General features: G+C 37.5%; 1 protein-coding gene across 2 annotated transcripts in view; it reads right to left on the bottom strand.

Moving 5' to 3' along the window:
* LOC142618630 (kinesin-like protein KIN-7C, mitochondrial) overlaps window positions 1–16,714 on the bottom strand; it is a 51,907-nt gene that overhangs the window by 22,682 nt on the left and 12,511 nt on the right. For both annotated transcript variants that reach the window (XM_075791577.1, XM_075791578.1), the window contains exons 7-16: window positions 11,092–11,151; window positions 9,656–9,734; window positions 9,127–9,194; window positions 5,759–5,821; window positions 5,500–5,604; window positions 5,244–5,348; window positions 5,010–5,117; window positions 4,763–4,909; window positions 4,265–4,447; window positions 3,916–4,086 (exon numbers count right to left, since the gene is read on the bottom strand). In XM_075791577.1, coding sequence (XP_075647692.1) covers window positions 3,916–4,086; window positions 4,265–4,447; window positions 4,763–4,909; window positions 5,010–5,117; window positions 5,244–5,348; window positions 5,500–5,604; window positions 5,759–5,821; window positions 9,127–9,194; window positions 9,656–9,734; window positions 11,092–11,151 — 1,089 coding nt within the window. The remainder of the gene's footprint in view (window positions 1–3,915; window positions 4,087–4,264; window positions 4,448–4,762; window positions 4,910–5,009; window positions 5,118–5,243; window positions 5,349–5,499; window positions 5,605–5,758; window positions 5,822–9,126; window positions 9,195–9,655; window positions 9,735–11,091; window positions 11,152–16,714) is intronic.

Below are 16,714 nucleotides of genomic sequence, written 5' to 3'. Positions count from 1 at the left end.
AAAGGTAAGTACAAAATGAGTGACTTGTAACTCAAGCATTTAAAGAAAATGCATTAAGAGTTATTAAACTCGGACTCTTTGTCCATTACCAGCTCATTGCAAAGCTTTTTTGCCTTATCCAAACCTCTCTTGTGTTCATCTTAATTCAAATCAAAAGTTGTTAACATTTTTTATAAGTTAAAAGTAAATTTAAAAAATAAATAAATAACAAGCCACCCATGTACACAGGAAGTGTACAATAGATACACCAAAATTAAGCACTCAAAGTACAATGATCAAGCAAATCATGCAAAGCAGTAAAAGGAAACAATCTTGAAACATTTATCAATTAAAGCAAAGTCTTGAGAAAGAAAAGCTTTAGGTCATTGACGGGTCTCTCACTACCCCTAAAATTCCGAGAATTCCTCTCACCAAGGACCCCACATGAGGCACTAAGGGTTCATGCTCTAAATCTCAGCATTACTCACCTGCTAAACTTACATTTCCAACTTGCTAAGAGCTCCACAACACCTTTTGGCATGACCCAATACACCCCAAACAATGAAAAGACCATGGTCCAAAGCTCTATAGCCACCGTGCAATGGAGAAATAGATGATCAATAGTTTCCCTATCCCTCTTGCACATGCAGCGCCAATCTATTACAACTAATGTCAGCTGGCACAGGTTGTTTGTAGTGAGGAATTTCCCCAAAGCTGTTGCCCAAAGGAAAAAGGCTAACCTTTGTGGGAAATTTTGGCTTCTGCAAACTCTTCCAGGAAAAAGATTGATGAGATGTTGAGTGTAACACTCTATAATAGGACCCAACTTCAGAGACATTGCAAGAGGATGGAGTTCAACAAAGTGTATCCATCCCACCTCATCTCATTTGCCAAGAATAAATAAGATCCATAAAATAAGCAACCAACTCCAATTTCCAATCCTGGAGTAGGCAAATCAAATGACATCATGGTAACACCCCTTCAAAGGACAGAATGTCTGCCATAGAAGCATCCTTATGACTTGCAATATGAAAAAGCTCTGGAAAATGCACCCTCAATGGAAGCCTCCTACACCATGTATCATGCCAAAATTTATCAAAGAGTCATTTCCCAACTTCAAAACGCTCCAAACAAAAGACAAATTAAAAAAAAAAAAAATAAAAAATAAAAAAAAAAACTAGAACCCAACAAACAAATTTATTTATAATGATACCAAGTACTAGCAGCATAGTCTATTCATTGCTGGCTCAGATTTCAAATCAAATGACAAAACAAAGAACAGCTCCCAATCCCAGTGTCCTCATCATTGGGGCTTATGTATGGTGGGTCCCAAACTTGAAGAAGCCTAGCTTCAATTCGACAATTTGAAGTCAAAGTTTCTCTAAGTTTTTCAGTCAATCTCACATTTTCTCTTGCTCTCCAAGTTCTCCAACTTTCTGGTATCGCGGAAGAGCTTCTAGCGGTGCCAGTCTGAATAGCCAACATTTGATTTGAGTGACCAAAGGGCAAATCAAGTGAGACTGAGGGAGAAGACCTAGTGGCACCTTTTTTTCCCTTTTTTTTCAATTTTTTTTTTCTCTTGTGCCAAGACCAAGACCTGACCATGTCTAAAAAATATTACCTTTTCCCTCCTGATATGCCACGAACACTCCCCTATCTGTTCATGCTCCTTAGATTACTTGTGCTTGCATAACAGAAGTTACAGAAGCCTAAAAAAACTTTGTTGTTTAGGTAAAGCATATGTTTCACGTCAAAGTTTGTTTTGGTTTGAAATTTTGGCCCCATTCTTAATTTATTTTGGTCCAGTTGTTTGGGTAATTTATATGTCGCTTCAAATTAGGTTTATTGTTTCATGTACAGTACAGCTGCCCTTGTATTTTCTCCTTGACATAGTAAAAATGCAGAAACTCCGTGGACGTACGCAAATTGCCAAACCAGGTATATCTTGTGTCATGTGATTGCTTTTCTTGGATAATTTATTTCTGATTATACATATGCACATTATACATCTGTAAACAACCACCAACAAATGCTTGGATAACCTTATTTCTGATTCCCAGAATGCTTCTGTTGGAGGGAAGAAAAGTTTGGATTTTGCTATTATCGCCAACAAATGTTTGGACAATAGATTGAAGTGTGGTCTCCCTGGTGTAATTTGTAAGCTAGATACCTGCTAAGAGAAGGGGCTTCGAGGTGAGCAGCCACCATCAGGCTTTAATGGGTGTATGTAATCAGTCCTTCCCTTGGAGAAGCATTTGGAAGCCAAAGTTTCCTTCTGGAGTTGCATTCTTTGTTTGGACTGTAGCTTTGGGGAATATTTTGATGATTGATAATTTACGCAAGAGAAAGTGTGGATTCTGAATTGGTGTTATGTGTAAAAGCAAAGGAGAATCAGGAGACCATCTTTTTTTTTTTTTTTTGGGTAAACATAGACCATCTTTTATAATATTGTCCTATTGCTTTCGAGCTATGGTCTATGGTGCTCACCTTGTTTGGTATCTATTGGGTAACGTTGAAGACTGTGGTTGAGCTCCTAGCATGCTAGCAAGGAAAGTTTGGTTGTCATCGTAATGGTGTTATTTGGATGTTTGTCCCTCATTATTTGATGTGGTGCATTTGGCAAGAGAGAAATAACCAGTGTTTCGAAGAATTTGACAGAATAGTAGCATACTTAAAACTTTTCTTCTTTAAAATGCTATCAGGTTGGATGTCGATCATAGAAAGTCATTTTATTTCTTCAGTTTATGATTTAATGGATGCTTGTAATTTGTGTATTTAATTGTTTTGGTCCCCAGCTGTATACTTCATGTATATTTGGGTGACTCCTTTTTATGAATACAAATAGGAGAGGAAGCTGCAGGTTTGGAGAGGCCTTTTGAGGAAGAGGAGGTGTTGGAAGCTGTTTGCCATATGAATGGGGAGAAAGCTCCCAGCCAGATGGTTTTACTATGGCTTTTTACCAAGCTTATCGGAGAATAGTTAAGCCAGATGTGCTGGACTAATAGGAGAGGCCAATCCCAAAAGTTTTAGGGACTAATATTTTGTTATTGTTGTACATCATGCATGGCAACCATAGGAGTAGGACAAGAGAGATAAAGACCACCACTCTATTCTTTGAGCAGATGGACAACTTCAAACATCGAAAATGAAAAACTGTGTGATAAAAAAAGAGACCAATTATTAACCCTTTCTACTGATTAAAATGGCTACTATAAACATGGAAAATGCCAATTAACGATAAGGTATGGAGATGAAGTGTAAATGGTGATCATGTCAATCTAAAGTATGCCCCATGAACACTTCCAATGGATAATTTGATTTTTTTTTTTTTTTTTAATGGGGAGATGGGAGATTTGAACCTTGGATTTCTCCCTTGGAAACACTAGGAGGTGCTAGTTGAGCTCCAAAGCTCTTGGCAAATGGATAATTTGATTTTAAAACATCAGGCGTCCAAAAGGAATGTATGCTTAAGTCTTAGAAGCCTTCACCATGATTAACTAACCCAAAAAAATAGGGATAAAATTCACTTAAATAGTCAAACTACAATCCGTTAGCATCTTCATTTGCAGTAGACACTTAACTCGGAATACCACTACAATAATAAATGCTTAATACACAAAATCCCAAGGTCTAATTGCATAAATATATTGAACAAATCAAGAAGTTGGAGCCCAAACAAAAAACATGATCAATGGCACATACATTTTACCAAGATTTAAGAGAGAACAGAAAATGGATGTTATATGGTTGCTACATTTTACAAACACTATTGAGAAGTTGAAGAAGAAGGTGGCCAAAGAAAATGTAAGTAGAGGAAGAGCATTTATTTAACAAAGGAAGCATGGATGTTGAGACATCAGTTAAAATCCTTTATTCATCTTTTTTTACCTGCCATAAACAAATCAACTTCACACCAGAAGGAATCGGGGAACTTACTCTCAGTTTAAACCAGCCAAGCATTCCACGCTTTCTGTTGCTCTTGTAATCTTTAACCAACTCATCTATATTAGTGACATCGCCCCTTTCTTCCAGTGAAAGCTCAGAAGCATAGCTCCCGGTATCATCATCAATCATGTATTCCCGTTTTCTATCTGGCAAATATGCTAGCTGCAAAAACAATGGATCAAGGATAGTGGTAACATATTAGTTCACTTCTTCAATAATTTAATAAGTTATTGATAAAATCATAAAACTACAGTTTGACATCTGCAAGCGATCTATACTTCTGGTCCTGGACCATCAAGAAACTGTTTGTCACACAAAACAAATTCGCAAAATTACATACCTCATCTTCCCCAAAAGAATGTCTCCGTCTATTGCCAGGCCTTTCCGGAATGCTTGATGGCAAAGCGTTCTTTGTGGAAACCAAGATTAGTTTAGTCAATCTCTGAATTCTTCCCATCAAAGCAGCCTTGGCTTCTTCCTCCTCTTCCAATCTTGACTGTAATTTTACCTGACCAGCTTCCAGCTTTGGCATCAACAAACAATAGATATCAGAAGGAGAGCAACTAACAGCACAAATAATGGAACCCAAAATGAAATTTAGCCAACTCTGTTTAAGGAACGAAGCATGATCAATTTTAATTGGAAAAAAATTCCATAAGATAGAGACTGGTAATATTCTAGCATAATGTAATACATGATCTCAAACTAGAGTAACAAAATTGTACATGCACTTGTTAAGAGTCATGGTAGAGCTGATGTTTGCACAGAGCCCAGTAACAATTTAACAAGAATGCATGCTAACAATTATTACTATCTGTCCTCATGTAACATCACAAACCTGAAGCTTCAGAGTAACCAAATCTTCCTGAGTCAATGCAGCCATATCAGGATTCTGCATCATGCCATACTTTAACTGCTGAAGCTCCTGCTTTAAACTGGAGATCTCCTTCTGATACTTTTTGATGAGAGATTTCTCATCTATGATCTAAGAAAGACAGGGAGGGGGAAGAAGAAAAATTGAAGTAAGAGCCGGTGCTCAATTTTAATCAACAATACTTGACATAAAAAGTGAATATCAAATTAACCTTATTTTGAGAAGCCTTAATTTCAACACGCTTGCTCCGATGTGCAAACTTCAATGTGTTGTGTGTTTCCTCACTATTACTAGAGGCAGGAGTCACCGTGCAAATGAGCTAAAATAACATACAAGCATCTCACAAAATTAGTATATGCATACCTGAATTAACATAAATGTGATTTAATAGTTATAACGAAAAAGTTCTAATTATGCGAATACTAGACATTAAGTACGAACTTACAGAGATCCGTCCATGGCCACTAAGGGATGACTGCAACAAACGGGTGAGTTTTGAATCTCGATAGGGAATATGAGTTGCCTTTTCATCTGTTAGTTTAGAAATCACCTGCAACGAGAAAAATATCGAGCTTTAATTTAGAAAATTTTACATAAAAAATATTAAAGACCAAAAGGAACAATCATGCTAACAGGAAACACAATGACTGTAAACCATACAACACTGAAAATGAACAAGAGGCAAAACAGCAATATCTTACAGTTCCAAGAGTTAGTAGGCTTTTATTAATGTATGAGCCCTCTTTCCTTCGCAACCCAGTAGTTTCAGTTTTAGAACTTTCAGATCCTGCAAGATCAATTAAGTGCTGCATGGGAAACTTGAGTTAATGTAGAGCTCAGTGCCAGATTGTAACAGAAAGTTAAAAATGTATTTAAATACGTCATTGCACATGGGAGTCAGATCAAGTATATATCTGTTGGCAAGTCATTTTTAAATAGTTAAGATGAGCAAGATATTACCAATTGGGACAAGGTCACATCTTCTTCACCATGATTTTCACCACGTGGGCTGCTTTCAATAGTCTGATAAAACAATAAGTTATTAGATATCAAACTACGAGATTATAAATGAAATATTTATTTATATATACATATGAGTTAAGTACGAAGCAACTGCAAGAAAGCCTAATTGGTTAAAGATCTAGACTATCAGAGTGTAACAAACAAATTCCAAATTTCTCAACATGCAACACCATATAAGCTTGTCCAACTTAATAAGCTTAACAAATTTTGTTAACCAAGAGTGTTAAATATGATTCACAAAAGCCATCAACATTATGTATCATTGGTGTGAACTACAGAAGGAATGAGGGAGTCTGAAGAAAAATATACTTGGAAATATGTTATTTCATTTAATTAAAGGCCTAGTCAAGTTTCCTCCACAGTAGAGCCCATTCAATGTTGAGCTTACTTCTGAGTTGCTTTAAGTGGTTAATGCTCTGTTTGTTTCGATGTAAAATATTTCCAGGAAAATATTTTCTCATTTTACGATGTTTATTTTACGCTCTGTTTGTTTCGATGTAAAATATTTTCTAATGTAAAATATTTTACATGTAAAAAATTTTACTTGTAAACATTTTCAGGAAAAAAATTTCAAGTGTTTGGATTGAGCTCAATACTAGAAAATGCAAATACAAACCAACAACCACCAACCACCACAAACCCAATCATCACAGTCATCACCAGCCACCTAAATCACAACCGGAGAGAAAAAATCAACAAAAGCCAGTCAGCCACCGCAGCCCACTCAGCCACCACTACCCACAAACCCACCCAGCCCCTACTGCAACCCCCAAGCCATCCCAAAAACCCAGATCGTGAAGGAATGAAAACCCATCACTCTCAGCGATTCCAGATTAGAGATCTTAGCAGCTGCGTTTCTAGATTTGAAACTAGATCCAAGCAACGAGCAACAGAGCGGCAATGATAGCGACCTCGGGCCTCTCGCGGCGACTTCTCCGACGACAAAACAAGTCGAGATCTGATGGTGGTGCCACCAAAATGGAGGCAAAGAGCAGTAAAGGGTGCTGGCTGAGTGGAGCGAAGAGTGGTGTGCCGGTGGGTGCTGTTGCTGGTTTAGGCAAGTCTGAGAGTGGATGAGTAAAGTTAGTATGAGAAAGAGGGAGAAAGAGTCGGGTGTGAGGCTATGAAATTTTTGTAAAATGTTTTACACTTGTTTTTTTGGTAAAATATTTTACAAGTTTTTACGCACAAAGTTTTAGTCAAAGGAAAATATTTTACAACTTTGACTATATTTTATACGCAAACAAACACTTGAAAATAGGAAAATATTTTACGAAAAATATTTTACATCGAAATAAACAGAGCGTTACAGTAAAATATTTATTCAAAAGTAAAATATTTTCAGTCAACCAAATCAACCTAGACAAATTTGTGTCAAATATTTTACACTTAAAATTTTGGTAAAACATTTTACATTTTTTCTCCTCCCTCCTTACCCGATACTTTCACTTCCTCACACCTCAGTCCCTCTCAATTTTTGCTCTTCCTCTCTCATGACTACTCTACCTTCTCACTCTCAAGTTCTCCCTCCTCTCTCTTCTTCTATCTCTCGCAGTTGGGACTCCTATTGGTGAGCGGTGAGGCAGTCGGCGGTGCAGATCATCAATCTGGGTCGGCAATGAGGCGGTGCAGATCGTCAATTTGGGTCGGCGGTGAGGCGGTACAAATCGTCAATCTAGGTTGGCGATGCAGATCATCCTCCCTTTTACACTCTTCCTCATATTCCTAATTTCTTTCAGGCCACATCTCTTAGATCTGGATAAGTGGGTTGTCGGTAGTGGGTTTGGTTTTGAGTTTGGTAGGTGGGTTTAGTTTTGGGTTTTGGTGGCTAGGTATGGTGTTGCTGGGTTTTGTTTTGAGATTGGCAGCTAGGTATGGTGTTGGGTGACCAATGGTCATCGGTTCAATGTTGCACCTGTGTATAAAGCACCCACTTCTGGGTAGGGATTTATGTAATTTGTTGTTTATGTATATCATCATACTCATAAGTGTATATATGATGTTCCTAGTGTATGATTTGTTTGGACTAATATGATTTGTTTGTACATCAATGGGCTAGCTTTTGTTTTAATGTTGGATAATCTCCTGTGATCGGTGAAGGTTTTTTTCTTGTGTTTCACCGACAAACCATAGCTTGAAGGTAGCAACAAGACTTGCTGAGTATGTCAATGCGGATTGCTCTCTTAGCTTAACAATTAGTCATTTTTTAAGCCACAAAAACAATTTTAACACAGTTCAATGCATCGAACAAATTTATAGACCATGTTCAGTCCATCGGTAAAGAAAGTAGACCAATGTCCTTAAGGCAAGCACATATGTCAATGCAGAGAAGCTGAACCACTTAAATGATTATAAGAACTGAAAAATGCTACTAGGAGGATAATGTGTTCTGTTACATGAAACACCTTTTGACACGGTCTATTGTCGTTCACATATGATGCAGAGCTTTAAATCAGAAAGAACCTTTCACATTTCCGGTTCAAAACAACTGTGGCAAAATAAGGTTATTACCGAAGTGCTTGCATTTTCAAGTGTCTAGACAATCCAAACACTTGAAAATATTTTACTGAAAATATTTTACTGTAAAATTTTTTACTTGTAAAATATTTTACTTTGAAACAAATGGAGCGTAAGTTACTGGTTGAGTGACTCACTCCAGCTTTGTCTCTCTAGATTATCAATTCCTTAGAAGATTTTAAGTAAAATGAAGACCCAACCTGCATGAATTTATTCTGGTACTAAAGATATTTTATTGACCAGGCAGTTCTTTGTTCATGGGTGGTAGAAATTGTTCAGCTGATAAGAGTTCCTTCCACAGCCCCAACTTCCCCCCCCCCCCCAAAAAAAAAAACCAAAGAAAAAACAAAAGGAAATCCCATCTTCTTCCAAACCAGTAGTAAAATTCCATAATTGGACATTTGGACTTTGACAATCTAATCATCCCTTTCTCCTCTATAAGCTACAATACTATTCTGCCCACAATCTCAACTACTATGATACACCCAGCACTGAAAGTAACGACTTGATATATCTCTCAAATATAATGAAAAAAAAAAAAAAAAATCCAAACCACTTCTCCCATTATATAATTCAATGCTCCTAAATGAATTCTGAATAAATTACCAGATGGAGCTACAACAACTTTTTAATCATGATTGTAGGGAACAAGTATAGGTAAAATTAACTATTCTTTGTTTGCACTTACTAGTTTGGTTCAAGCAGAGCTTCACTTCTAAAGATAGGCAAATATATGGAGAAGTACACATTCAAACTTAAATCATATTTGAAGTTAAAGTCAAATTTACCAAGGTAAATATGGTGTGGCTTCGACTGCTAAGTAGATTGACATTATTAGAACCTACATGCCTGTGCTCTGCAATATCAAAATAAAAAAGGGATATGTCAAAAGGTGCTCAAATGCACAAATAACAAGCACTTTATGAAGATAAAATACATGTATCTTGAAAAGTGAGTTAGGCCCCAAGAGGAGGTGAAGGGATGATTTGAAGTAGTGACCACCGCTTCATAAGGTATGGCCCCTGGCCAATTTTGCTACCCCTTGGGGCTAACTGGTGAAGATAAAATAGGTGGTGGGAAGAGGGAAAAGAAGCCACCCAATCCAATAAAAAGAAACACATCAACACATGTATAAACATGACATATACAGGGATAGCATAGAGATTACTTCTAGACAAAAAATATGTGCACGTATATAAACAAAGATGTGTCAATGAGGAAATCACACAGTGCATGGTGAGAAAACTGAATCTACTAATGGCAACTGCAGGTACAGAACATATGGAAAAGAAGAAAGCAGAGGTACAATTTTTAGACCTTCCCCAGATGCTATCAAGGAAAGCGCATGAGCAGGGGATAGAACAACTTCTTCTTTGATTCCCTCAACATAAGTTCCCTGCCCAAAAACACACGTTTAACTGACAAGATTCAACATTTAGTAGATAGATGGTGCAAGTTCAAATCTGAGTCAGGGTTACTATTTTTTACTTCATACTCACATTAATATTTTAAGAATCCATCAATTCATAGATTTCTAGCATTTCTCACTTAAACAAGCCCTATATATATATATATATACACACACACATATATATATAGAATAGTTTACTCTATTTCTCACTTAAACTATTCTATATATATATAGAATAGTTTACTCTGTGCTCACTGCATGGCTGTGTAAAATAAATAAATAAAATACATCCTATTTCCAATGCCATGTTCTAAGTCACACCTTGGCTAAAGTTACTGTGGTTAGAACTCCAAAAGCTCAGGAGAATCCTTTTTTAAAAATAAGTAAAACTTTATTGCAAAAAGAAAATCAAATGCACCCCATGTACACAAGCGTACTAGAATGGCTACAGAATCACTGAAAATTACAAACGTCTAAAAACTCCTCCAAATTGGAAAACAAATGGCCACAAAATGAAGCCATCCAATCAAACATAGTACATAAGAAAAGCAATTTCAAATCTGACGAGCATCCAACCCCTTCGAATACATGTTGGTTGCGTTCTCGCCAAATGGTCCACGTAAGGCACAAAGGAACTGCCCCCCATAGATCAGCATTTCGGCGTCTACCAAAGCTTCCTTTCCAACCAGCCAATAACCCCATCACCCTCTTGGGCACAGCCCAGTGAAGTCCAAACAAACAAAACAACAGTGACCACAGATGAGATGCAAACTCGCAATGAAGGAGAAAATGACATGCAGACTCCCCGCATCTCTTGCACATGCATGCAACACCACTCTACAATACAGATATTTCCAACGAAGATTATATCCATTGTAAGAATCTTTTACCTCTGGCAGTTGTCCACATGAAAAAAACCACTTTGGTGGAAACCTTCACACGCCAAATACTTTTCCAAAGAAATAAATGTGAAGGACCATTATGCATCAACTTCTAATTTGTAATATTTTCTTGCTTTTCATTAAGTGTTAAAGACAAGAGAATCCTCTAGCCAATTTCTGTAATGAGTTGACTACATACGAAAATAGAACCCTAAGCTCTGGGATATGGTTCAATTGGCACGCAAAAATATAATGGAATATCACATCCAAAATTATAATATATAAGTAGCATTCAAAGATTTCATATAAGGACTCTTGTGGAAAAAAAACCATTCAGGTAACAAGCATAAGGGGGGGGGTGGGGGGGGGGAATTGATTCTGTTTGACAACAAAGTTGTGAAATGTGGAGAGAATCACATAGAAGCTCACAATCATTAACCTTCCTACTCTATTATAAGCACCTGAGCATCCTCCCGTATTCGTAGGTTCTGCCCTGTAGGATCAAGCAAGTCATTGATAACCTGTAAAGAAAGGTAACAGTAAAAAAAACAATAAATAAAAATCATGAAGACACAAAACCATTTTATCCATTAATGTTGAGACTTGAGACTTGAAATTTCTTAATGATGAGCTTTGACTATAATTGATCTTTTCAATAAAAATTCTACAGCCAATAGATATTTTACAAACTAAACATTCTAGCATAGTAAAAATGATGAAATTGATAAATTGATGATTCTGCCAAAAGCTTAAGTTATTAGGACAATCAATAATTTAAAATGGTATTAGAGCTAGAATGTCCTGAGTTTGATCCTTGTCTCCACTCTATCTCCCACTAAAAATGTTTTAAAAATTCTCACATGTTGGGCCCCACTTATTAAGGGGGGAGTTTGGGCCCGCACGTTAGGATGAGTGTTAAAATTATGATTAAGTGATTAAATTCGTCATATCCTAATATCTTAAGATTTTGGACAATCAGTAATTTAACAGATATCATTATTAATTATGTAAAAAAAATTATTGGCAAGTTATACACGCACTCAGTAGATCTTGAACCTACGCTCCAATTTGCACTTATAAAAGGAGGAGATGTCATATCAACAACAAAGCTCCATATAAAAAACAATTTCTTTACTTGAAGGGGCTATAAGAGTTTATGGTCAAGAGATACCTGAGTGCAAGAATTTTCAATATCTTGGATCAACAATCCATAAAATGAGTGTAATTAAAATGAGAATTTTACATAAGTAAGGGAAAATATATGGAAAGGAAGGATTTGAAATGAGAAAAATCCTTTAAAAATAAGGGCAGCCCCCATTGATGAAAAGATGAGGGAGAGTAACTTGAGATGGTTTGTTCATGTTTAAAGGACAACGATTAATGCACCAATGAGAAAGAGTGAGTAGCTTCAAGTTGAGGAAACAAAAAAAGGTAAAGGAAGACTAAAAATAACATTAATAGAAGACCAAAAATAACACCCGCTCTTATTACCAAGCAATTCAGGGTTCCTCGAATTTTTTGTTTCCTTGGAAGGGTGTCTGGAAACCAAAGGTTCCTAAGCGAGTAGCTTTCTTCTTGTGAACAGCTGCTCACGGTCGGATTCTCACGTTGGATAATCTCATGATTAGGGGTCGTCGCCCTTTGGTAAATCGGTGTTGTATGTGTTGTTGTGATGGGGAGTCGGTAGACCACCTTCTTCTTCATTGTATTGTTTCACATACCTTATGGACTCTTATGCTTCAGGCTTTTGGTATTCACTGGGTTATGCCAAGATCAGTGACAAGGTTGTTATCTTTTTGGCATCAGTGGCTTGGGAAGTATAACTCGAATATTTGGAATTTGATTCCAGGGTGTTTAATGTGGATTATTTGGTTGGAACAGAATCGTCGCTCCTTTGAGAACATGGAGAAGACGTTGGATGAGTTAAAGGTTTTATGTCAGCGTAGCCTTTTTGAGTGGTCTCGTTGTTGGGGTTTTACTGATTCTTCGTCTCTTTCAGAGTTTATGTTTTCCCTTAGATTATCCTTCCCTTAGATTATCTTTCTTCGTCTCTTACTGTTCATCATCATGAACATCATGTACTATTCATTTTTTCTCATTAGTATTAGTTCTTTGATTACCTATCAAAAAAAAAAAAGGATATGTCAATTAAGAAAGTAATAAAAGAATGACCTTGGATAGAATAAAATGGCAGAAAAGAATACATATAGCCACCCTAAGTAGTCTATTGAGGATCCATAACCGATCCCAAAATTTTGGGTCTAAGTCTAGGTGGTTGCTGTAATCAGTGATGACAAATGTTTATACTATATGCAGAAGACTGGTGCAGTTGTGTATAAGAAGTTTTAATGCAGAGTAACAAAACCACTCTTGCTACTTGCAACCATCGTACATGCTTGGTCAAATTTGACCAATTAAGTTGTTTATAAGAAGTTTTTAATGCATAGCCACAAAACAACCCTTGCAAATTACAAGTGTCATCCATTCTTGGTCAAATTTGACTAATTAAATGACTCCAATTTCAATTGATCATCCAGAGTGCGTCAAAGCCTAAGAAGCAAACACTTCAAAACCCCTGGTGTGAAACGTGTCCATGTCATGCAAGACCTTTGTTGGGATCTCCATAGGAAATTTATAGGTAATCCGGTCAATCTTCAGAGTAGGAAAATGCTTCACAATCTCTTAAGCCAAACTCCACTACTTGGGCAACTCCAATTCCTAGGGAATAGTACCATCACATTATGTCTTTGTAGCCTCATTCCGCTACATTTTCTACTGCTACTCTAGTTCAGACAGCTACTCCCATTGTTTGTTTTGACACCTAGGAACCTTGGGTAATTGACTCAAGAGCAACTAATCATATGACTGATACCCTAGGTCAGCTTTCAAATCTTGAGAATCCAACTAGTCTTTACTTGATTGGCAATTAGGCATGATGGGGTTGATAGTTCACCAATCTAACAAAGAGAAAGCGGATATGTTAAATGATTAAATTTACCATCTCCTAATAGCTTAAGTTTTGGGGAGAATTGGTAATTTAACATGATATCAAGTTTTTGAAACAATTGGTAATTTAACATGTGAGGGGGAGTGTTAGAAGTATGTGGTTAAATGATTAAATTTATCATATCCCAATAGCTTAAACTTTTGGAACAATCGATAATTTAACATGTATCAGAACAGGAGGTCTTAAATTCGATCATTGTCAACCATGTCGCAATCCTGCCTAAGACATGTCCATGTCATGTCCCAATTATTAAATAAAAGTATTTTTTTTCAAACACTCCACAAAAATGCAATCAACCGTGTTTAAGGCATGTCCATGTCCAACACAAAGACAACCCATTTTGCCATTCTTAGGCTGCCAAGAGTCCCACTCAACACAGTCGAGTTCTTCCCACTAGGGTTATTCAATAAACGATTCGCCCCGACCCTCCGAGCCGCCACCAAACTGCTTGCACCGCTACCCAGGCCAGCCGACAAAGCCATTGCTAGCGATCGGAGAAGTCTGGTCACTTCGACGCCAATTCGGTGAGCTCGTCAATAGTGGTTCGTGGATTCCCACATTTACCAAACCGACCAACCTATACATATATATTATCAAATTTCTATCACTCTACCCTCTCATTTTCATTTTTGGATTCAAAACTCTCAACTCTCTTAGTGGCATTTTTGGATTCAAAATTCTCAACTCAGTGGCGATTGCCGTGATTGGCGAGTCCAGAAATCTAGGTGTTAAGAAGCCACAAAAAAACCCTAACCTTTATCACTGCACTAGGTGCCAAATCTCTCTGTCATAGCTCAACTAGTGGTTCATCTCTCTGCCATCATCTAACCAAGTGCCAATTCTTTCTCCCTTTCGTTGTAATCAAAGCAAATCTAACGTGGGTTTTGGTGTATAGATCTAGGGTTTTGTTTTTAAAAACTTAGATTTTGGAGTTTAGATCTTGGATTTTATAAGTAGCGAAAAGTTTATTAAAATAAGAAAACAGCCAACCCAAGTACATTGGGAATGTACTATGGGGGCACAAATCAAGAACCAAAATTACAACAATCAAGTAAAACAGTAAGGAAAGAACAAGAAAGATACAAAAGACCACACTCCAATCAAGGAGAGTGTATAAAAAAAAAGACTTAATCTCTAGCGTAGAACGTTCACATCCCTCAAAGCTTCTAGCATTTCTTTCACTCCAAATACACCATATCAAGTAATGAGGCACAAGTCTCCACAAATCTATGTTTCGATGTCGTCCAAACATACCCTGCCAAGACTCAAATAACTCAATAACCTTGTGAGGCATAACCCAGTGGATTCCAAACAAACGGAAACTCCAACGACCTCAACTCACAAGCTATGGGGCAGTGAAGAAGAAGATGATCCACTAACTCCCCACAACTCTTACACATATAGCACAAATCAAGAACTAGCACACGTCTTTTGCGAAGGTTATCTGTTGTTAAAATCTTACCTAAGGAAGCAGATCGTGAAAAGAAAGCTACCCACGGAGGAACCTTCGATTGTCATATCATTCTCTAAGGGAAGGATAAGAGAGTAAGAGGGTAGAAAGAAAGATAGAATCCTCTAACCTCAAAACCTCTACTCCTTGCTGGCTTCCAACAAACCCTATCAGGACCCAACCCCCGTACAGTCGAAGAGTAGACCATATCCATAAACAGATCAAAAGATTTTTGTTCCCAATCTTGTGGTGGATGACGAAATTTAGCATCCCAATGAATCCTCCCACCAGACAAACACATAACATCCGCTACTAAAGAATCCTTTGTCCTACTAATACAATAAAGTTCCGAAAAAGCCTCTTGGAGAGTACGATTTCCACACCACACATGCTTCCAAAACTTCACTCTAATACCATCCCCCACATCATACAGAAGGAGTTTAGAAAAATTCAGCCAACCACTTCTAATAAATCTCCACAAGCTAACATCATAAGCACTGGTCACCTTTTTCGTGCACCAACTACCCCAAGCATTCCCATATTTCACCTCAATAACCCTCCTCCATAAAGCATCGGTCTCCATGCCATACCTCCACAACCATTTTCCTAACAAGGCAAAATTAAAACTCCTCACTCGTCTAATAACTAACCCTCCGACCTGCAGCGGCTTACAAACCTTAGCTCAATTAACCAAATGTAGTTTAGATTCACCACTAATACCACTCCACAAAAAGTCTCGCTATAATTTCTCCATACGATTTGCCAACTTCTCAGGTAAAGGCAACAGGGAAAGAAAGTATGTAGGTAAAGAGGAAAGAGTACCTTTAATAAGAGTTACCTTACCCCCCTTAGATAAATACAGCCTCTTCGAACCTGCTAATTTCCTCTCCATCTTCTCCAAAATAGGATTCCAAATTGACAACTCCTTAAATTTAGAGCCTAACGGTAGGCCCAAATATTTCAAGGGAAGAGCGGATTGCCTACAACCCAACATCCCCACCAGAACATCCATATTGTGCACCACACCAATAGGAACCAACTCAGATTTCCCCAAGTTAATCCTTAAGCCTAAGACCTCCTCAAATCTAGCCAGAATTGCCCTCAAACTAGTTATTTGGGTAGGATCAACATCACAAAAAATAGGAGTGTCATCAGCAAATAAAAGATGAGACGCCATCACCGAGTTACCAGCTGTATTACCTACAAAGAAGCTAGAGAACTGTCTAGTAGTAGCAGCCACATCCAACATACGACTCAAAGCCTCCATAACAATATCAAAAAGCAACGGAGATAGGGGTCCCCTTGCCAAATCCCTGTAGAGCTGCCAAAGAAATCAGGACTACCATTGAGAAAAATGGAGAATTTAACAATTGAGATGCAACACATTATCCATTTTCTCCATTTCTTTGAAAACCCACAGCGCTGAAGCATATACATTAAAAAACTCCAACTCACATGGTCATACGCCTTCTCCACATCCAACTTACACAACACACCAAAAATACCTGTCTTCAATCTACTATCAATACATTCTGAAGCAATTAAAAAGGAGTCCAATATTTGTCTACCTTTCACAAATGCATTCTGAGAATCTGAAATGAGCCCATGAGCCACCCTTCAAAGCCAA

The sequence above is a fragment of the Castanea sativa genome, chromosome 12 (assembly GCF_040712315.1).
Source record: "Castanea sativa cultivar Marrone di Chiusa Pesio chromosome 12, ASM4071231v1".
In the NCBI taxonomy this organism is placed as follows: Eukaryota; Viridiplantae; Streptophyta; class Magnoliopsida; order Fagales; family Fagaceae; genus Castanea; species Castanea sativa.
The sequence above is the reverse complement of the archived record's forward strand: the minus strand, read 5'-3'. Positions and strand labels throughout refer to the sequence as shown.